We start from the raw sequence: 23,552 nt of genomic DNA, 5'->3' as shown, positions 1-23,552 counted from the left end.
TTTTTTAAGGAGTACTCTGAGAAGATACAGTGGAGATGCTGTAGCCAACATTGTGGTAAGAGTCTCATGCAACACAGTATCTCAGAAAATAATTTAATCTCAACCTCATAAGTACTGTCCATCAACAAATCCTGTATGTATCTATAACACCTCAGAAAGTTTAATTACCACTTAAGAAACTGAAGACTAAATGAGCTATGTGACATTTCCCACCCCAGACCCTGTAGGTCAGCATTATTTAAGACAACTGGGAGCTTGAAAAGCTAAACATTAGGGTTGGCAGATGAACAGATGGATGGATTGCTGCCAAGATTATCCATCTTCCCACTTGCCTCCATAGGACTGGGTGACATTCAAAGCTAACTACTTTCCTATGCAAAGAGAAATGCACACGATGCAATGAGTAGGCTTTAAAAAGGAAACATCAGCTGGTATGACCAGTGGCAAAATGCTTTATGGCTGCTGCTTAATGTGCAGGTGAGGCTGTTAAAAAGAGGCATCAGGCTGTGACAGAACAGGGGACTGTAGTAACTAGAGTGGATTAGCTGTAAGACAACCTCTGAGCAAGTTGCAAAAATCTGTCAGGATGCTGTCATTTTTTCTTTGTGCATAAGAAGTCTAAATCGAATTAACCTTTTAATCAGAACAGATAAAATTGTAGTATTATTATCAAAGAGGATGTGTTATCTACAGCTTCATGAAAAATTTCCATCTCTGCTCAACTTCGATTTTTCTTTTTTTTTTTTTGCTTGAGGCTCTATAAGTAAATTCCCCAAACACTGAAAAATAAAAAAGAGTAAAGTAGGAGATGGTTTAACACAGCCAGTTACTATGCAGATACCAGCTCATCTGATGCCAGATTTGTCTCAGTGCAGAATTTTCAGATCCAGCTCAAATACCTGTTGCCTGAGCACAGGAGTAGTTCCTGCTCCCTGACTGGGGCAGGCACAACAGAAGCTGTGACACACTGTGCCAGTATGAATTGTGCCACTCTCCCTGACTGAGGACACTGAGCCCAAACTCCCACATACCCAGGACTTTCTGGTTTTCTGCAAGGATTTAAAAAAAAAAAAACAAAACTAAAAACAATCTGCTACATCTACTAGCTATATTAGGCTGTTCTGTCAGCTACTAGACTACAACGTAAGTTTTCTAAATTGACACAAATAACTTTGACATGTACCTTTGTACCTACAGGACCCCAAAGAATAAAGGTTGCTGTCTCTGACTGGTCTACCATATAACCCAGCTCAGACTGTAATGTTGTGGGATTTTTCTTACAATGACTGAAGTCTTTATGTTTTCTACATCTGCTGGCAAAAAAAATCTACATCTGTTGAAAAAAATCAGCCAGCACAAGCAGGTGCAGAAAAACCCCAATCAAGATCTGAACCTGGGACTCCAGCTAATGAAGCTTCCTGACTAACGAACTGGTACATCTGCTTCACTAAACTTGCCTGTGTAATCTGAACCAAAAACCTCACTCACTTCCATTTACTACTGCCCATATGCCACCTCTAAATATACTTGCATACTAGCATTTATGCAATGTTCAGCACAAAATCCATATGGCTCCTTTCAGCAAGCAGCAACAAGGATAAGTTGCAAACTGAGTCTGGAGATGGAGCTTCTAAAGATTTAAGCACCATACAACATTTGCTTTAGACAGACAGTGGTGGAAGAGTTGTTACAAACTGTTCCAGATGGACCACATTTTCTTTCTTGCATGAAGCTAAAATGGATTTCTTTTCTATGAAATGTCTCCTAGTGATCTCTCTGGAACAGAATTTGGGTAGAAGAGCAGATCCAAGCTTAGGCTGAGGAGTGTTGTACAGCTGCCACCAATTACTTTGACCAGTCTCCTCTGGGACCTTCACCCTTGGTCCTGCCACCCATTGGCCTGGGAACTGCATTTAAGGCCTTGCCCTGCTCCTTACTTGGCTTATGCTGTGTGTGCTTGTTCTGACCTGCTTGGCTTTACTTCTCTGGTGACATCAGAGCTGTGTTGGAACTATAGGTTTCTCTGCTGGATGAAAAATGATCGAATCACGGAACTCACTCTCCCCTTCCTGTTTAGGTGCAGTGGGACTGTGCCCCTTTTCCAAGGTTCCTGTCTCAACCTGCCCTGTTATCTGGCTTCCACCTGGCTTCCTTCCTGGAGATGTCCATCCTTACTTGCTTCCTGACAAGGAGTTTTCCAAGCCTTTGAAATTGGTGAGCATAAACCACAGTCAAATAGAAGAAACAAATGTTCCCATAGAATGAGTGAGGAGAAAATCAGGAGTTTTTGAAGCTCCCCTGCAGTGACCACTGCTGGGTGGCCTTCTAGGATGTAGGAGCAAAGCAATTCAAGCCTGTCCCACTTGGCTTTCTGACTATCAAAGAGAGCCTCTGAACATTAACAACTTGCTGTAACAGATAAAGGTAAATATAGGTTGGCTGTCACTACCTGAATTGGGGGAAATAAAATGTGGCAGCCAATGAACTTCTTCTACTTAAACCATCAAGACTCTAAGACCATTCAACTTTCCCATGCATTGAAAGAAAAAGGTTCCATGTCTCTAAGAGACTGCAGTCAGAGCAGTAAGTCAGGGGCCTTGTGCTGCTGTTGCTCTTAGTCTTTTAGATGATGGGTTCTTAACTCCACAAATTGTTGTATCCCTTGTGGACACATGCTGTGTTAGACTTAATCTTGACAGATAGCAGGGAATTGATCACAGAAATAAAACATAACTGGTTGCTTAGTTACCAATGATCACTACACATCACACAGTTACATTCGCTGTGTGCAAACAGAGCCCCATGCAAACCAATTACCCCTCATTACAACTCTAAAATGTCAGTTTCAGAGAGCTGAAAACAACTGAGCCAGGTAATAAAGGGAAATTTGAGTAGAAAAATACAAATGATAATTGGGAACTTTTTTTCTCCCTAAATGTTCAAATAGACACAGTCCTGTGGCTGAGGAAAGCAAATATATTGGTTTGAAAAAAATAGGATTCTTATTTATTGGGAAAGTGAAAACAAGCATGTTACGTGTGTAAACACTGGGAAAGTAGAAAACAGTAAATAAAAATGACAAGCTAAGAGTTGCACAAAACTGAGAAAAAGACATAGGGAGAATTAAAGAGCTTCAGGATTAATGATGGTATAAAAGAGCTGAAATACTTTGCGTCCAAAAGACAGCATGGTGTAACTCCAAAAATGAAATGAGGGATGTGATGATTAGGGGGAATGGCTTAGGCATGGGAAACAGCTCTATGTCTGTGTGATGCAGCTTGAAGAGCCAGCAGGTGCAATGGTTGCAGGATCTGCAAACATCCTTCCCACTTCCTGAAACACAGATATGTGGCTATTGCTATTTAATACACTGTGAGGAGCCACCCTCATACTTATCACAATTAGGTGCTATTCTTTTATGGTCCATCCCCAAAGAGCAAATCAATAAATCTCTCATAATTGTGACCTTCCTTTAGCAAGGTATGTCCTTCATCTATCAATCAAACAGAGCTTTAGTGCCAGCTCTGTGGATAAACTGCTTTGCTTGGATGCCTCACCAGCAGCACATTCATGAGAGGATGCATCACAGAGATGCTGCAGCTTAGACACTCATGGACTAACCCATGCACTGAATTTATCACCAGAACTATAAAGAATTTGTTCTTAGCATTGCTTGTGTCCAGGCTCTCTGCTCCTCAGCAGATCACCTTCCCTCTCCTAAAATACATGATAATAAAAGCACCTATGGAGATTTCTGCCTTCCTTGCACATGCTGTAAAGTGCAGCTATCTGATTGTGTCATAATGACAATGTAAGTTCTCTGAATACAGGAAGAGTCAGAACTGAATGCAGCCACAGTAGAAATGGGTTTGGGCTGCATGCTCAGCTCCTCTCCAGTAAAAACTGCATGTCTTTTGTCCAGGAGGGATAAGGACCATAAGTGCTAAATCCTCTACAAGACCTGGGATGGAGAAATACCCTACCCTGGGTGACCTGCAGTTTAAAGAGAAGAATAAAAGACCCATTTCTTACTTTCTCACCTCTTTATGCAGTGCAGTACAATGTAATAAAAAATTCTACAGGGGACAAAGAGCACCTTTTTGCCTTTGACTCCATTATGAAATTGGGTCCTGTGTGGCCAGGAGAGAAGCAAAAAACAGAATGAGCAATTTTGAGGTTGATAATGAACAGAGAGAAGTGTGCTTCTGTCTATTCAAGAGACATACAGAAAGTGTTACAAGCACTTCAGTGTCAGGAAGCATTTTCTGTTGTTGAGTTTGAGCAGAAGCCCAGGGAAAGACACTTTACAACAGCTCAGCATTGGCTGTGGGAACTATTGCTCTGTGAAGAAGTTTATCAGCAGCATGGATGGGAAGTCTGCAGTGTAGAAGAGGTGCTGCTTGTGTCTACATAAATAGTTGTGTGGGGTAATGTGTGCATGCATTGCATTGATGGCTGATCCACAGAGGTGCTTCCAAATGGGACTGGTTCATAAACATTACAGTGTGCCTGCTCTGGAGAAATATTAGAGATGTAGGAACAATTCCATGAGAGTGAGTCTGTGTGAAAGATAGGAAGTGCCTCTCAGCTGCTGTGGTGTCCAGGCCATCTGCCTGAAGGGTGACACTCTGCTCTGGGGGTCAGCATGTAGCAGCTGAGTCTGTTTTTGTAGATGCAAAGCCAACTTCCCTGTGCAAAAACAGAGCTTTGTGATCTCCGAAAGATGGGGGAGTTCTGCTGTCTCTTCTGCTCACCGTAGATCCACCCCAAGTTAGCACTGTCTGCTGTTAATCCCTTGGTTATTATCACAGCCCTGAGGTACGTAAACCTGGACCAAATGAAAAAGGCCTCAAGAAATAATGAGCTTACCTCATCACACCCCAGCTGGCAGCACTGCTGAGGACATGGTGGAAAACTTCATTTATTAAAATTGATGAAGGAACTGGCTAGTCTTGAATAATTCATTACATATCAGCTGCTGCTGAGGTAATAGGAGCTCAGCAAGATCCTCTTTAGCACTGCACAGTGCCTAAAATCTTTAAATAAGATGAAGTCAAAGATTGGCTAGTTAAAGATTGAAGGGCTTTCTCCATATGAAGTGAAAGGCCCTGGCTCCTGGCGATGAGGTCATCCAGCTGAGAAAATCACCCACGTCTCTCAAATGGAAGCCAGCCTGCTAATGTCACTGATATTTGCCAGGGCATGAAACATTCTGCCTCAGCCATCAACTTCTGCAGAATATAATGGCTCCATTTTTCATAATTCTTACTGGAATGAGGTTTATTTTTCAATATTCACCACAAGCTAGGGATGTCTGAGGGTGTTGGCTTCCTTTTCTGATTATTATGCTTGAAAATAAATCAGTCTGGTACACTAAGAAGTAGGCACTACTTCTTAGTACACAGATCTTGAGGTGCAATCTCTGCTGCTGCTCACGGCTTTTGTCAGCACCAGCAGAATCAAATTAGCCACAGTCTGGGCCAGGCTGGGTTTTGGAAGCATATCAGAAGCCCTGGAACAGAATCCTGCTAACTTAATCTGGTCCCACTTGATGAACCAAGAGCTCTTTTTAACTCCACTGATGTCAATGGTAAAACCTTTGAGAAATATGTAAAGCAACAGCAAAATAAGGCACTGTAATAAGATGGCTGATACTCCTCTTCCTCTATGTCTTCCTGCAGAGGTCAGAGGAACTGTAGTTAATAAACAAAGGGGAAAAACCAATTGATGTAATGAACACACTCCTGCTTCTCAGCTACTGGTATGAGGTCTCCACTAGCCACAGTTACAGACCCTCCCTGAAGTCCATTGCTTTCTCTGTTTCCAGCTCGTGATGATGGAAACTGGACTCACAGCCCTTTTTCCCCCACCAGGCACCTAGGAATTTGTAAGGTGCTGATGGTACAGCACCTCTAGATCATTAAGACAGCAGGACACAATACAGCCTTTGACTTTAGATCCTAATGAATACAGAGATTGTGGTGCCTTGTTGATTTCCTCAAGCCAGATTTTACTTCCAGATACCATTCCTGCTTCAGCCAGAGCAGATGATTTTAGCCAGTGTCTGAAGTATGTTGGTAAAGGTACTCTGATGTACCACTGACATCATGATACATTTGACATACCACCAGAAGACTGTTGGTTTCCTCTCCAAAAATACTGCTGCATCAATCACTTGTGAAAGTGTTTTAAAAATTAAAGCCAACTTGCCCTTGCCTTGAAATGCAGGCAGCACTTTCTCTTCCTGCTGTCTGTTAATAGTCTTTCTGCAGGAGGTCACACAACACTGATTTACACTCCTGAGCCTTTTGTGGACATAGGTTAAGATCATTTGGAGAAGCGACAAACTGCAGTTGTGACTTGTCACCCTGAAGTGTGTGAATGAAGCAAATACTGTAAATCTCACAGCTGCAGAGTGGGAGATGCTGTGAACACTGTAACGTGGTAACATATGAGACTGGTGTCTGCCCCCTGATCTCCTGAGACAAGACACTCCAATTCCTGTGTTTCAGCTCCATTACCTGTAAGAGGCCAAAATAAAACTACCTTCCAGCATCTGCAAGAACTCTCCTTGCAGTCTCTGAGAACCAAGGAAAGTCAGGAAAGGCTTCCTAAAACTGAAGTGTAATTACTTGAATTTAGCTTAAGTCTGAGACCTGTGCTCAGGTGTAAGAGCTCCAAGCCACTGTCTGAGCACAAGCTGGCATGGCCCAGGGACATGTGCCCTGAGGGACACTGTGCCTTCCCCTCTGAAGTGGCAAGGACAGGACTATGGTTCCAGAAGAACAGTCCATGACCCATACATGCCTCTCTTTACCAACCACCAGCATAAATCTGTATGTGGTTCTGTCCCTGCAGCTGCTTTTGATCTTTCAACATTGTTTTCTTCTCCATTTCCTTCTTTCTTGCCTTTTTTTCTTTAAGAGTCATCTTTTCTCTTCTGGAAAGGGCAGCTGACTAGGCACAATTGGCTTGGGAGCTGGTTTAGGAGGCACAGTGCCCCTCTGACCTGCCAGACAGCAGCAGTTGCTATGTGGCTTCCTTTGCTTTATTCCTGCAGGAGACTAGCTGGTATTTATAGCATTTTCTCTAAGCAAGGCATCATCCCTGAGGTACACTCAGGTGAGAGTACTTCAGGGAATTCCCACTGGGAGGTGAGAGTAAAGGATTTTATTATTAGAAAACCCCAAACCAACAACAAAAACCACAAAATCCCAAATCCTGGAGGAAATGCAATTTTCTTTCAAGTGATTATGAGAGGTAGGGACTGCAAGACGGGAAGCAAGAGTCTTACCAGTTCCAACACAATCCCATTTTTTTTCAGGAAGATATTAAAAGTCCATTTCAATGCAAACCCTTTTGGGGAAAGGTGGAAGCTGAAGCCTGTTCAAACATACAGCTGGTTTTAGCTGGGATAAAGTTCATTTCCTGGACTAAACAGTGAAAAAAAGTTAAGAGAAGGGCACAAAGCAACCTACTTCTTATTCCAGGCAAATGGTATAAATCAAGACTAGGATGTTTTTCTTAAAGTTTTTTTTTTTGTTGTTGTTTTTGTTTTGGGGTTTTTTGAACCTAAGAGATATAAAATAGATGAAATTGAGTTGGCTAGAATTATGGGGACACTGGAGTGGCTGGGTTCTCAAAAGAGTTTGTAAATTGCCTGAAGAGACACATTTATTTCTCTGGGGTACAAGTGAGGGAGTAAAAGTGCCTTTCTCCCAGTTCTCTCCTTGGTGGTGGTGTGCTGAAGGTACATTCAGTGCCACTGATGGCCTAGCTAAGTCTGAAACCTGGCTTTGTCTATACAGCAAAAAGAAAAAGAAATGTTAAATGCTTTCTTTTATTTTCTATAAGGATATGGTGGAACTAAGCCAAAAACTCATATTTGTACTGCTCTGCCTAAGGCAGCATAAGCACCATCTCTGGTGAATCACTAGGCCCCAAAGCTTTTACTCCTCCTAAATGAATGCCAAATATCCTGGGGAAGTGCTGCCAGGTACAAGGACATAGTGACACTGCTGGGCTAATGCATGATGGGTGTCCATGGCTGAGGGTCTGCAGGATTCTGCCCAAAACTCTCCATGATGATAAGGCTTGGGATCTAATCCTCTGCCTCTGACTTTTACTGTTCCCCAATTCACTGCAGTTTTTCTGCTTAATGCTATTTTCCTTCTATAATGCATTTTCCAAATATTTTGCCCAGTATCTTCCATTAAGTTGGTGAAGAAGTTCCTCACGGTTCAGGGGCCCACATAAGCAGGATGTTGGCAGGTAGGTGAGGTGCACAGGATATCTTTGGAGATCAAGGAAAACAGAAGATTGTTGCCACCATACTTCTATGGACAAATTACACACAGAAAAATTTGGAAATGCATCTTCTGCAAGATGGAGATAAAGGGTGCAAGGGCAAATCCACTGAGATATATTTGATGCTTCCTATGCAACTACAACAGCCATGTTAACACACATTAGGTTAAGACCACACTCAACTGTTTTGATGTAAAATGCCTGGCTGCTTTAATTGGATATAGGCTTCTAAGTCCTGAAGTCAGCTGTGCAACACAATCAACTGATATTTACCTCTTCACTGCTTTGTCTTGCCCAGTGCTGCAGGGTCAGTGCACATGTTCCTGTGCATTAGAGTTGTTCACAGAACTGGTGGATTATTTTGCAAGAGAAGCAAGTAACATTTCACATTTGAAGGGACTGTTCAGACTTTAATTTCAGGCAAAGCTACTCTGGCCTAGGTTCAGTTTCTGCTCCAAGGAATGGCTCCAAGGCACTGATAACCATCACCAGCAACTAGGCTATAATCACTGAGCTGTTCAACCACTCACTGGCAGTGAAATGATGGCATTTGGATACACCAATAGCCTCTGATTGGTGATGTGACACTCAGGCAATGCAGTCAGTGTCCCTCTGGACTTGCTGAGAGGCACAGAGGCCTCATGCTCTAAGGACACACAGTTACAATACCACAAAGTAGTTTTTTGAGCATGGCTGAGGATAAGGAAGCGTTTTAAGATGAGCCTTGGAACACCAGGCTTCCTGCTGCAGTCTGTGCCAATGGGCTGACATGTGGAGGGATGCAGGACTGCTGAGTCCAATTTCTATCTTTCTTCTTTGAATCTCTGCCATCCAGGATGATGTAGGATAGGAACACCAGAGGGGACAGAAGATACTCCTACTGCTTCCAAGCACTGCACTGCCCTGCCCTGTGAGCTGACTCAATTAGGTGGAGCACCAAGTCTTCAGCTAGGCCCAGAAAACCACCAGCAGCTGGGAGCAGCAGGTTGTGTGGTGCAGATAGCAGATGGTTCCTGGCTGGGGCTGGTCATGCACTTGCACCAGTGCACTGGCACGCCCAGCCTGGCTCCACTGAGCCAGGGGTGTCGCTGAGCCTGTGGAGCAAATTCCTGCTAATGAGACTGCAGATAATCTTGTAGTCATCCCAGTTACAAGCAGCCTCAGCCTCCTGATGTCAACCTCTGCTAGGGCTTTGTATTAAGAGAACACAGACTCAATTTCTCATCCCCATTATAACTTCAGTGACGTAAGAGGAGAGGAAATAAAGACATTAAATACTCTGCATCAAGGCATGCTGGGTCTTTTTCCAAATAAAGTGGAGGAGGATCCCTCAGTAGGGTGTAGTCCACACAAGCAGCTTTGCTATTAGGTTTCCTCACTGGGAGGAAGGCTGTAAGGATAAACATCTTCCTGCTGCCCCACACCCCCACAACTACCTTGTGGCCATCAGCCATACTCAACAAGGATGTGGGCATGGGGACAGAAGGCTGGCCACTGCCAAAGGCTTCCTGGGCAACCGTGTGCTTGGAGGAGCACTGAGGAAGACACCTGAGTGCAGCTCTCCTCTCTTTGCAAGACAGTTGTCCCTGAGAACCATCCCTGTGTGCTGGGCCTAGGAGTAGGCTCACTTGCATCAAATGACCACTCATCTGTCCTCACAGTCAGTACATCAAACAGAAAGGCAGTTGGAAGACCCAGCTGTATTGCATACAGAGAAGCAGTACCACAGGCTAGTGTTTATCCTCATTTGCATGTATGGAAACAATGTGCTTGGAAGCAAGCAGGAATACCTGATTTTGGCTACTGCCAGCATGAGGAGGAAACTGCAATGGGGTACAGAGCTACCAGGAGAAGCTACAGTGAAATCAAGCCACTCTTCTTCAAGCCATTTACTGCAACATGAGGCAGGATGAATCAATAATATGTATTGAGCTGGGAAAGTTAATCTGCATCCAGAGCATCATAACAAATTAAAAGGAAATAAAATCAGTACAATTCCACTGGCTCTCATTACTATCACAATGGAAAGTAATTAAAATCTATGGGGCGAATTCAATGCTGTAGAAGCTCTTCTGAAGCCAAAAGCACTGTACAAGGGCATTGCTTTTTCCAGATGCTGTGTATTTCCAACAGCAGCAGGAATGGCAAAATGGGCAGAGTGGATAGAACAAGCTAAGAGCACAACCTCTTTAGGAGCCAGGAATTCTGCTGCTTGTTCTTCCTCATGTGGAGTCATGGTGCACACCTGCTGCTTTGGTACTTGATGTGCTGACTTTCAAAAGCTCCAGGCATTTGTACGTGGGGCTCCCACTCAAGGACTTTCCAAGCCAACACACAACTTCCATTCATCAACTCTGGCTGTCGCCTCATCCTGCCTGTTTCTTGCTCCCCCTGCATTATCCTGCTGCCTTTGCACTCCTCTCTCCTCCCCGTGCCTAAGCACAGCCACCCATGCTACATGCTCTCTTAGGTGCTAAACAAATGTCTTTTCCTGCCACAGAGCACCTTCTGCTATCCTGTTGCCTGATAAGACTCTCAACCCATCTTTCTGTGCTTTCCTACAAACTCCTTATCCTTTGACCCACACGCATCCCTGATGAAGAAGCTGAAAGAGGACTATCACCTCCCCCAAAGCCACAGCCACTTGCACTTCCATTACAGCTCTGCTCCAGTCCCATGTTAATTATGAGCTGGAGCTGTGCTGTAAGGCAGGAATTCAACCCGAAGCAGCATTCACTGCCCAAACTTTGACACCTTGACTCTGTTTGAGGCCCTGCTGCCCCACAGCCGAGCACCTGATTCCATTGAGTGGAAGGAGATGTGTGAAGCACAGGAAGCACATTCCTCATCACTGCACACAGCAGTGTGTCCAATTACCCAGCACTGCAGCGTGAAGCAGTAGTGCAGCTGCCACACTGGCACCCAGAGAGGCAACTGATGGTGACAGACAGTGGCATGGGGCTGCAAATGCAGTTTGGTTCACGGGGCTTAGGAGCTGGAAACTGCCATTAAAAGAGAGAGGCACTGGATGGAACAAATCAGTCTGGGGAAGTCCTATAGATGGTGTGTAGCAAAAGATGTGATCTCAGCATGCTTGTCCAGCTTTCACCTTTATGAACCTCTTATCTCCTGTCACCCCACCCTGTGCCTGGCTTCCACCTATGGAAGCTACGCCAATGTCAGCGGGATGATGCAGCTACTAAATACCAGTCTGCACACATATAGTGCTGCTGAGGGCTCTTCCCCATGGACATGTTTACCATATAATAATTATGGTAATCTACAGAGATAATCCAAAGTGGATTGTTAATGCTGTTTTACAAATTGGTGTACTATGGTCCTGCAGGTGGAACCATGGACTGAGTTGTATTTCCAGATATACCATGATCTTGTTCACTGTCTGGAAAAGTGGAGATCTTACTTGACCAGGCCTTACTTCAGTATGCCTTTCAGAAGTTCAACCACTTTATTAACACATATCCACATCTGTAACTATGCTCAGATTCACCAATGACAAGCACAAAAGCCCCATTCTTAAAAGTCTTCAGTGCCTTAAAAGTCACAGCCATATTATCACAGAATGTGCTTCAACATTTCACCAAAAACAGGTGCTCACATCTTTCAAAACAATCCAGCAAGGAAAACAAACAGAAATCTGCCCCTTAATAAGTACCTATCTAGTGGTCAACCTCCCTAATTTTTATAATTTCCATCTGAAAATAGCAGACCTTCTCTCCAGATATGTAAATCTTGTCTGTCTTTCATATTACAACAACTTTAAGTTGATTTGTATGACATTTATATATTCTTCAAAGGGATTGCTCTTTAAGGTAGTGTTAGCTTGAGGTACAACTGGAGTTTTGATCTGAATATTACTTCACTCAAAAGGGACTGTGCTGTGATGATCTTTATAGGAGGTGAGATACAGGTAGAAGAATTGCTTTTAGGCAAAGAGAAAATAAAGTTTCTAACTCTCATCCCTCTGTACAGGCCAGGGGGAATAGGGATCTTCTTCCTTTGGAGGTCAAAAGCCATCCTAAACTAAAAAAAATATCTAAGGTATGCACTAATGCATGCTGCACTGCTGTAAATATGAACAGAATTGCTGATGTGGTTGTGGGCTATGCTAGTGCCTGCAGCTGCTTCTGGCTGGGTTAGCTCTGTTTTATGGATTTACTTCATGCTACTGCTGTAATGAAGAATAGCCTGAGGAGTCTGCTGAGAGCCAGAATAAAGTGTTGCAGAGTTATTGCTCCACTGTCTGCATGTGACCAGAAATATCACAGCCCTGTATAGACAAGCAATGACTGTCACCCTTGGGAACATGGCTCTGTGGTACCCAGGTAAGAACAGAACCCAGAATAAAGGGAGAAGATCCTCACTGAGAGACAGGACTGGCTGTTGAGTTAGCAGACCTGGCTCTCAGAGACAGAAATGTGACACTGACTCTTCCTGTACGTGTTGGAAGGTGTTCTGAAACTCCAGTGGCAGATCAGACAAGCAAGCTATGCACATTGATCTTAAAAAGCTGATCAGCTCAGAAGCTGCTTATCAGTACAAAGGAGTCCACGGCCTACCCATTCCTCTTTCAAAAACAGATTTTCTTTTTCTTTCCTTTTTTATCCTGTGACTTTGGCTTGTTTTCAGTAATACTGAGTTTTTAGGGAAGCTGAAGTACTGGGTTGTGTGGCCTCCCCACTGCAGGTATTGCTTCTGCAATAAAGCACCAATTTCCAAAGCTGTATCTAGCCCTTAAATAGGAGGAGAAGTGCCACACTGGGGCTTACTGACAGGTTATCTTGTGTTATGGAAACCTGAGCCCTGACTGTCCACAGAGAACAGAGCTGTTGCAACAGCTGTGGTAAAAAATGGGGCACATCAGTGCAAAACAGTTAAGCACCGCAAACCAGGGCTCCTGAGGGAGTGCTCTCATCTGCTTGTAACTGAGAGGTCTCAGTTCAGGCCTGAGGGGTTTTTTTCAGGTTAAACTACCACAGCACAGATTAGCAGTGAAACTCTATTGATCCTTTATGAGAAGCAGTTACCTCCCCAGCTCTTACCAGCCATTTTCTTGGAAAGGCTTTTCCAAGACAGACCTCCTCTTGGAAGGGGTTGCTTCTGTCTACTCCTAGAAGCAGGCTGGAAGGATCACCCACACGACTACAAACAGCATTATTTCAGCACAGAGCTGATTGATAGCTCCAGGCACTGATTCCCTGTTGGTCAAGGGGGCTCAGCTTCAATCCAGTACCAGCCATGGCTAGTGCTAATTCTGCTCCAGCTGGACTCTGACCCATTGCTCTGTCTCTAGACCTCAGTTGCAAGGTGTGTTTATTGAGAAAGATGCTTGAAATGTAGTAATCCTTAAGATAAGCAAGGACTTGAGGGAATGGTAGGGAAGTTGTCCTTTAAACAAGCTAAGATGCCAGCAAATAAATCTGACACAACATTTCCAACAGGCTGTGACACTAGAAATTAATGTGTATCACTTCTGTGCTAGGTCTGAATGGAGCTGTCTCTGCTCACTGCCTGAGGGTCTCTAATTCCCTTTTTCCTCAGGGAAGAAACTTGCATGAAAAGTTCAGCTGTATGTACTCTTGAGTCTTGTGAATCACTTGATTGTGGTCAAAGCCACTGTCATCCTTCAGTTGCTAACTGGCTTCCTAAACATGCCTACAGAAACAGTAGGATTGCTGTGTGGTAAACAAATTACTTTTGACAGGAGATTGCCAGCACTGCTCCCAGACGCCAGGGAAGCCACAAGATGGGCTGCACAGTGTCTGACTGGAGCAGCTCTAGCATTGCATCTACAGCTAGTGCAGTGTCAGGCTGCTTCTGCAAGCACTGACAAAGAACCGAGCCTGCAAACTCCCACCACCATCTGCTGAAGCTTCATATCCCAAAGGAAAAATGGATTTTTGCTTACATGTATCTTTAAGCATTTCAACAGCAGAAAAGGCAAGGGCGTAGACACTCTCCCTAGCTAAAAACACAGAATTTTTTCTTTATAAGAAAGACAGGGTTTCTTTCAAAAGCTTTAGAACCTTTAGTCCCTTTCTGGAGAGAAATCCTTAGGACAGGTACCACTGAGCTCCCAAACAAGTTATTTCTAGAATGTGAAGATAAACAAAGGTTCCAAAAGGTCTTCAAAGGGCCCTGAGATGTTACACAGCAAAGTGAGTATCAGCAGACAGTGGAGATTTTTTTTCCCCTTGTGCTTCACCTTGAAGCAGCTGTTAGCAAACCAGAAAAGTCCTCTGCCCCTTGGTGTATTTAATACAGCCTTGGCAAAGGGACTACAGTCAGCTCATGAATATGGGAATTGCCTAATTCTCCAGCTATTCTTATTACCTCAGCCCAAGGATCCCAGCTTTTCATAACTAATTCCTGAAATCACAGACTTCCCACTGTCCTTTCTGTCCTTGAGCAGCAAATCGCTCCTCCTCATGTAACAGATGCTGGTGCCTGCTGTGGTGCCACCAGTTTTCCCAGGGCCCTTCCCTAGCAGGGATGACACTGTGGACAAGGTTACTGACCCCCGCACAGTTCCCGGAGATACTCACCCTTTGTTGCTGTAACTTACAGGAGGATGTCTGGAAAATAACAAAAGCTGCACAGCCCTGTGCAGTGGCTCGGGCTGACTGAACATTCTGAAGCCTAGGCAGTGGGCTGGCAGCTGTAATGCAATCTGTCTCTGGCAGCAGAGATCTGTCACCCTGCTCTTACAAGCCAACTCCCTCCACATCCCATCTCATCTGTGACTCCCACAAAGACTCAGGATTTGCAGTGCCTCCCACCTGTCACTTCATTTTGCCCTCATTGTCATATACATTCTCAGTCCACCTTCCCTCTCTGTGTCCATGTACCTGTTTTCTACCTCTTTGTTATTTTCCCTTATCTCACTGATCCTGCCAGCCCTGTCCATCTTCCCAAGACTCAGAGCTAAAGCTGTTCCTGTGCTGGAAGGTGGTAATGGCTGCCAGGAACCAGCTGTGAGGGCCACTGCAAACTGAAAAACAGATGGAAGCTGAGATTGAGCTAATTATGAAGCAGAGACTGCAAAACTTATGGAGATGCTGGCCAGAGGTGCCCAGTTTATTCTCAGAGACAAACAGGTACATCCTTTGAATGTTGGCAGGTGACATGGGAGCAGAAAACTCAACAGGCTTTCCAACCCTGGCTATGGAGTGCTGCGTGTGATGTCTCCTCATCTCACTAACACCCACGACTGCTGCTGCCAAGCTGCTCTGGACAAGGAGAATGTGCTCACTGCAGCGGCAGCTGAGGAAATCTCCAGGCTGGTTCCAAGGGCTACACTCCTGCAGGGCACAGGGAGATTTGATCTTTTCTTGTAGCCAAGAAGCAGCTACAGCAGCACAGGTTATACTGCAACAGGATCTTGGCAAGGTGGAAAAAACCCATTAAGATCTTCCTGCTTCTTTTATGATAGAGATTTTTTTTTCCCAAGAGCTTGCCAAAAGAGTAACTGCATCAATGGAAAATAAAAACTAGGTTATATCCTCTAGTAGTTCATTCCTTAGTTCCAAACTGGCCCATTCACAAGCTGCAGAAGAAATCACCTCCAAAGTCCATGATTTTCTAATCAGAACCTCCCTTTCAATTAGTCATATTCTAGGGCGGTAAACACATTAATTCCATCAATACTATAGAACAGTCGTGTTGTATCTGTATTAACATAAATCTGTGCTGATGTGCCATAGAGCTAATCTGATATGACAGCAATTGGCTGATGCCCAGCCATGGAGCCCCTGGAGCTATGCTTGCTGTCTCTCCTTTAAAAGAACTGTCCTCTGAAACACTGGAAAGAAACCAATTGTGATGCTATGTCTTGCCTGCCATCAATCAGCAATGCTTCTTGCACCTGCATCACTGAGGTGTTTGAGGTTGGGTGGTAATTGTTTAGCTGGGGGAGCTGTATTTGAAGTGCAACTTGATTTCCTACAAACTTAAATATTAAGAAATCAGGACTTCCAGACTATCTTGTTAGACTAAATCAGACTCAGCAAGCTCGCAATGGATAATAAACTCAGAAAATCCATAAAAGCATTCCTTTCCCTTTCCTCTCTGACTACTGGGAGCTGTACATCATCACCTAGTCTGCAGTAGGCTTAACTTACACAGATGAAGCTTAAGGAGCTTAAAACTTCATAAATGCTTTGAGGCTACCGATGTTATCTTGTACAGTGCTCTACAGAGGCAAGCCTTAAATCTGAGACTGCAGCTGGGGTTCTCTAGTTAAAGGCCTTAAAGGAGATCAATATAAGCAATGCCTAACGATGCAAGCCAGATCTCAAACACAGTCCATCTCCTGTCTGGTCCATGAAAGCAAGTGGACAGACTCAAAAACCAGGCTAGGTTCAGGAGTCTTTGCAGTTGCAGTCACTTATTTTGCTTTTGGCAATATACCCTTCAAAGAGCCTTACTGAGGAGAGATCATGTCTCTTTTTGAGGGAGGCTACCAAAGAAACCACAGCAGACACCCAGGCTTTCTGTATCTGGCTCATCAGTTCTGTGTATGCTTTGCTGTCTGGATGCACAATGCCTTGCCTAACACATCCTTGTTCATGATAGAGCTCTTGGGTTCTACCTCAATACAAACCAAATAGGAGAGACCTGTTTTACTCAGAAACCATTATTCTCAACGGTATGGCACTAAAGGCGTATTACTTTTGGCAATATGGAAGAACATTATCTCAAAATCCCAGAGCACATGCAGCTGACAGTGCCCAAACCATCTCATGGAGCAGCCAGTGAAATTAGGAGAGAATTTTTTAAAGTAAGGTGGGGAAGAGGGGATTTTAAATCTGTGCTTTGGTTCTGAATTTGACTTAAATCTTTTTAGGTTTCTTATCTACTCCTTCATCTGTAAAATGGGATCAATAATACCTCCCCAGATTTGCAGCAGTGCTCCCCGTCTTAATTGATGCCTGTGAAGCATTTTGAGAACCATGAGTGGAAGAAACCACTACCAAGCCCTCAGGCCTTACTATAATACCAACAAACAAGCAGAGTTGTTTACAATGCATTTCAGTGACACAATAACTAGGAAATGAGAAAAGGCTAAAGTGTAGATGAACCCAGTGCTGCCTTGCTGCAGTGTAAATGGCAGGAACAGATTTTAGAGATTTTCCTCCAGGGAAATCTGTTTTCAATAATGCAGTAAAACTTCTAGCTCTGTGGATTTAAACAGATGCCCTTGCTAACACCTCCGGTATTAAAACCTATCACGAATTTGGGAGAATGTGTCTTGGAGCTGAAATCACATGGAAATTAAATAAGAAATTACTCACTGGGACCTCGGAGATTTAAAGAGCCAGGTGCTACCCAGTCACCCCTTCCCAACGACTGAACTCAGCCTAGTACCGTACCAGCACACGATATTCCACCTTGCACAGGACAAAAAGCCCCCAGGCATCTCCAAGGCTCTATCCTGCCGACTGCAAAGCTCTCTGTCCCTGCGGGCGCCGTTTGAGGAGCCAGGAGCAGCGGCCGGGCTCGCCCGGAGCAGCGCACGGGCAGAGCGCTCCGGCCCGCGCTGCGCCAGCGGAGCCGCCGCTGCAGGCGAGGAGCGAGCGAGCGAGCGAGCGCGGGGCGCGGGCACATGCGGGACCCCGGCAGCGAGCAGGTGTCAGCCGGGGCAGGCCTGGAAGGGCTTGGGAAGGGCGCGTATCCCCCCGCTCCCGCTCCCGCGCTGGGCGCCGAGCTGCTCCGCTGGACCCGGGGAACGAGACCCAGCGCACAGATAAATCATAAAGCGCTCCATGAGCGGTCCCGCAGCCCTCCCCACGCAGCCATTTGCCTTTGTTGCAGCCCCGCGCCCGCAAGGTGCGGCGGGGCCGGGGCTGAGGATGAAGAAGGAGCTCGCTCCCCGGTCGCTCTCCCCTCACAGCAGGGCGGTGGGGACACGTCCTGCGGGACCGGCCGCCGAGAGGGACCCGCCCGCCCGCCGCCCGCACCTGCCTACCTGCGGAGCCCGCCCGGGACGCGTCGCCCGCCGCCTTTGTTGTGCATGCCCGCGCCGGCAGCGCCGAGCCGCGGGTCGGCTCCGGCCCGGCCCCTCGGCGCCCGCCGCTCGCAGGCCCGGCTTAGCCCGTCGCCACGGCAACGGCGGGCGCGGCTCGGGCGAGGCACCGGCCTCAGCGCCCCGCCCCGGGAGGGCTGCGGGGACAGAGCGGGCGGTCCTGAGGGGACCGAGCGGGCTGCCCGGGGGCCCGCCCCGAGCGAGGCTGGGGGAGAGAGCGGGGCGGCCCCGCGGGGCCGGAGCGGGCGGCGCTGAGGAGTCAGGGCAGGGGGTCCCCGCGGGAGGAGACGGCCCTGCAGCCTCGGCTTTAGGGCGCTCGTCTCTCAGCGCCCGCCCTTCTCCCCAGCCCTGCGCCCCTCCTTCCCCAGAGTGCCGGGCCGTTCCGAGAGGGGCTTAGATTAGCCCTCGGCTTCCTCTTACGGTGCTTGGGATCCCTCATTTTCCATATCCGGTAGCTTTTCTTTAGACTGGCCACCTCGGGAGTCCCTATCTCCGGTCACAGATCGCACGTTCTTTTGTCCTACAGCGAGCACGGCTCTGGTGACTCTCCTATCTTCCTGCATCAGCGGCCACAGGCTCTACACGTGACGGGCAGTCTCTGGAAAGAGGAGCTGCTGTGAGAATAAAGCCAAGGCAGTGGTAACGCCTCCGTTTATCCCTGTTCCTGGGCATAGGAACTAATTGTATCCTGCATTTACTTTACCATTCATTTTAGGGATAACCGTAACAGCTTGAACCTCTTCCTTTTTCAGTCAGTAAGAACTTGACAAAATAATAGTTATGTTGATTGTTTCTAGAATTAAGTACCGCAGTTCACTGGTTCTGTCATGTAATGCTAGATTGAGCTGCGTCTTGTTACAACACTTGTACGTGTGTGCGTGTGTTCATCTCATTCTGAACAGGCAGGTTCTGGTGAGGCATGTTAAAAGGAGGGTCCCTGATCAGAATTGCTCACATTCATGAGGTTTGTTAAGTGATCCAGCCTAAGTAAAGGCATTGTTTCTGTTTTGAGGACATTAATTAGAGAATACCTAAATTCTGCAGAGAAAAGTTAATTGTGGAGAGAAATAAATGGTATAGCAACCCTGAACTCTTTCTGTGTGATCAACACCTGATTATATATTTTTTTTTTTTTTCTTTCTGGGGTCTCTCAAACTCCTATTTAACCTTAGTAGAAAGTGATTTCAGTGGCACCGGGCTCACGGCATCCTCCACTGAAGGCTCTTAAATTACAAATAAAACCTCTTTCAGTAAGCCTCATGTGACAGAGGAAAAGACAGAGACAGAATGTGCTCAAGGTTACAGAGACGTTCTCTGGCACAACTGGGAAAAAACTGCCAGAGCTGTGGTGTCCTGTCCTTGGTCTTCATCTGCCAGACTTTGCCATTCTGTCCCAAGAAGGTACCTGGGGTAAACCCAGCCCTGCCTTCAGGGAGAGCAGGGGAGAGGGGACAGGAGACAGCTGTCCTTTAGTTCTCCTTGGTCAATCTGGGCCCATATATTGCTCATGTCAGTAAACAATATTCTTCTTAAAGGGTTTTTCACTGGACACCAGGATACTTGGTGGATGACCTGGTGTTATTGTGCTGTAAAGAAGGATGATAAGGACAACTTGGAGACCAATTGTGATGGTCTTTGCAGCTCCCCCTGCAATGAGCTGCTTCCTTTTCTGTTGCATGCTAATTTATAAATAGACCAGATTCCGCTACTCAGAGAAAGCTTTGTCTCTCCTTTTACTCAATGTATGTGATACTCTGCAGTGGAGAGCAGATGTTTGTACCAGATTCTGCTCCCATGGAAATGGGCAGTAGAAGACTCAGAGTCGATGGGTGAAATAGCATCAGGGTTATCTCTTGTCCTCAGCTCAGAGCTCCTGTTACAGCCAGCCTGAAAGACCAGAAGACGCCCTTGGATTTAGCAGCACAGTCTCCAGTGTATGCCTGTGTCTCTGCTGGAGATGGACATCTTGTTGTTTGCAGAGTCCAGTACAGCTAAAGCTAAAAACAACCATCTGTCCGCATAAACAGGAATTTTCCTCAATTGCGGGAGCTAGCAGAGGACACTACTTTGTCCCTGTCTCTGAAAGGGCTGAGTAATGTTTTATTTGTTTTGTTCTTTTTGCTGCCTTCTTCCAGCTCCATGACTTTGGTGGCGCCTCTGGCAGAACAGTTGCCATTGTTCCCATTTTATCCATATCCACTAGAGGATTTTGTTTTCCAGATTGTTTGCTGCTGCTGAAGCCATAGCAATAATGCTCTGGTATAGCTTTACTTAAGGGAGGGAAGAAACAAAACCACATGACAAATTGGTCCAATTTATCACAGCAACAGAAACCTGCAATTCAGCTCAATCGCCCCCACAGGCCAGCTTAGACAGCATCAATATTTAATGACCTGAGCACCACTGCCTTCACAGGTTGGGCTGCACCTCTGCCCTTGCTTTGTCACAGGTAACCCCCAGGAATGTCACCCCACCAGTGTGGAGAGCACCCCCAGAATTCCTCTGGGTGAGCAGGGTCTGTCTTCAGCCTGCCAAGTCAAGCCTGCTTGCTAGCCACAGGGGCACAGTCCAGACCTGCTGGGTATGGCTAAACTCTGCCCCTTTTTCCTATCTGGCTGAACAACCATGCCATAGGTTTATGCCCAAGTAACATCTTCTGGCTTTCTGGGCATGCCTGTGGTGTGTGGCAAACATTAAAGCAGGAGTAGGACTGCACCATCACAGCTCATGGCCTCTCCTACAGTCTTTTTTTGGGTAATTTTTGGGTCTGGTTTAAACCAGACAGGACTGTTCACTTGGTAGCAAGCTGGAGGTGGCTTCTGTTCAGCTGTCTATATCTGCTCTCATTATTAAGGCAAGAGTATTTTATTCCAGAAGGAGCTGCAATGAAATAAAATGCCAGCAACATGTCCTGCAGTGGTGCAGGAAGACTTGAAAAGAGGAGGAATCAAACAACGAGAAATCCCTCCCACTGCGAGCCAAGCAGAGCATCAGAGGAGGTTGGGAATCTCTTCTACTGAGCCCAGGCTCTGAAATGGCCCTGAACAGTAACTGGCATCCAAGAACATCTCCCAGCTCCATTCCAGCAAGTGGCCCCTTTCTGGCTTGCTCTGCTTGGGACAGTAAGAGGAACAAGTGACAGGTGATACAGCTATATACAGCCATAGGCATGTTCCCTCATGGCTCTCTTGCCTCAGTTTCCCTGGTCTGTAAAATGGATGTGACCATGATCTCCTGGTGACAAGCACAAAGTAAAAAAAAAGCAGTTTTATCAGGGCTGTGTTGGGGCAGAGGAATTTGTGCTGCTGGACCAACAACTTGAATTCCTCACAAAACAGCATCTTCCACTAGGTTCTCTGTTGACTTGAAAACCACCATGATTTAGCAAATTGTATATTCCAAAGGGAGAGTTTGTTATGCATTCCACTGGCAGCAAGTGACAGAGGCCATTAAAATAAATGACATTTTGGGAAGATAGCTCTCTAATTCACTTGGTATTTAACACTGACCATGGGGGCTCAGCTCTTTATGTGAGATACATTCTACAAAGCCCTTTTGTGACCATCTCCCTGCACTAAGGAACTGTTACAATAAGGATGATTAGGAATAAATGTAAGAGCAGAGGTTTCTGTATCAAAATAGTTTGGGCCAGAAGCTGCATGGCCAAGAGGATGATGATCTGCACAGAGGACTCAGGTATTTAGAAGGGAAAAGTTGGCTTGCTGCAGTTCATCCAAAGATGCTGGGCCATTTCCAGTGCAAGAGTTGGCTGCTGAGGGCTATCTTCCATCCCCTGGAGCACTTGGTGACTGCATCCAGACCCTCTGCTTTTGTAGTTGTAGGGAACCTGTCTTGTTATGGGCATGGCTCAAGACTAACACAGCAGAGCTGTGCAGAATAATATGTAGCTCAACAGACATTTGCAAGTGCCCTAGAAAATACTTAATGGATTGTTCCATCAGTTAACCATCCAAGAAAGGAATTGTGAGCCAATTCAGTGCATTCCAAATCACAGTTCTGGAAAAAAAAAAAGTTAACATAGAGTACAGCTCTTCCTCCAGGCAGCCATCCAGTTATTAATTTCCATGTATCAGCTGCATCTGAATGGGTTTGGTCTTCCGCCCACTGTTTCTATTTATTTGTTTTCCATTCATCTCCACTAAAATTAAAACTCAAAGCCTTCCAGAGAGAATGGAAAACAAACATGCTGAACCAATACTGCTGCCCACATACAACCAACAGAAACCCCTGCACTTTTTCCTCCTTTGCAGAGACTAAGTTTTAAGACTCCGGCCTTTCACCTGAAAAATAGCACAGGTAGATATGGCATTATCACAGTCTCAAATTCTTGTTTGAGACACATCAGTAGGCAGCATCCTTCAGCTCTTGGCTGTGGGTGCTCCAGGTCACAGTGACTGCAGAGATCTACACTGCAGACTAGTGCTAGAGATCTTTGGATGAAGCAACTTCATCATGAAGCATGGTTTAAGAAGACAGAGCTGATGATGGTCACATTGGCTGAGAGTTTATGGGTCAGGATAAAAGGGAGGGCAGAGCTGGTGACATTATAGTAGAGGTCTGCTTCAGACTGCCTGAACAGGCAGTTGGAGCTGATAACATCCTCTACAGACAGATAGGAACAGCCTCACATTCGCAAGTCCTGGTCTTCATGGGGGACTTCAACCACCCCAATACCTCTTAGAGGAACAATACAAAGGGCACAGGCAACCCTGGAGGCTCCCAGGATGCACTGCTGATTACTTCCTTCTCCAAAATATAGAGGAACCAACAAGGAGACCTTGTCCTGATCTACAAGGAGGGGCTGGTGGGGAATGTGAAGCCCAAGGGCAGCCTTGGCTGCAACAACCATGGAATTTGAAGGTGGTAAGGAGGGTGCACAGCAACCTCATTACCCTGGACTTAAGGAGAGCAGACTGGCTTCTTCAGGGTCCTGCTTGGTGGAGTAGCCTGGGATAAAGCCCTGGATGGCCCAAGAAAGCTAGTTAATACTCAAGAATCACCTTCTCCAAGCTCAGGAGCAATGTATCCTAACAAAAAGGAAGTCGGGCAAAACCACCAAGAAGCCTTCATGGATAAGCAAAGAGCTCCTGGACAAACTCAAACAAAAGGAAACCTACAGAGGGTGGAAGCAAGGGCAGGCAGTCTGGAAGGAATCCAGAAAAAGCATCCAGCCTTCCTCACA

At 45.8% G+C, this 23,552-nt stretch overlaps 2 protein-coding genes across 3 annotated transcripts in view; both read right to left on the bottom strand.

The window, feature by feature from the left end:
• LOC144245855 (uncharacterized) overlaps positions 1 to 18,912 on the bottom strand; it is a 44,722-nt gene extending 25,810 nt beyond the window's left edge. Inside the window, exons 1-2 of the mRNA XM_077784843.1 lie at positions 18,874 to 18,912; positions 18,293 to 18,486 (exon numbers count right to left, since the gene is read on the bottom strand). Coding sequence (XP_077640969.1) covers positions 18,293 to 18,486; positions 18,874 to 18,912 — 233 coding nt within the window. The remainder of the gene's footprint in view (positions 1 to 18,292; positions 18,487 to 18,873) is intronic.
• LOC110468304 (uncharacterized) overlaps positions 1 to 18,928 on the bottom strand; it is a 34,195-nt gene extending 15,267 nt beyond the window's left edge. For both annotated transcript variants that reach the window (XM_077784944.1, XM_077784946.1), the window contains exon 1: positions 18,770 to 18,928. The gene's annotated coding sequence lies outside the window, so the exon portion shown is untranslated. The remainder of the gene's footprint in view (positions 1 to 18,769) is intronic.
• Between the last annotated feature and the right edge of the window lie 4,624 nt (positions 18,929 to 23,552).

This window comes from Lonchura striata, chromosome 8, assembly GCF_046129695.1.
Source record: "Lonchura striata isolate bLonStr1 chromosome 8, bLonStr1.mat, whole genome shotgun sequence".
NCBI lineage: Eukaryota > Metazoa > Chordata > Aves > Passeriformes > Estrildidae > Lonchura > Lonchura striata.
The sequence above is the reverse complement of the archived record's forward strand: the minus strand, read 5'-3'. Positions and strand labels throughout refer to the sequence as shown.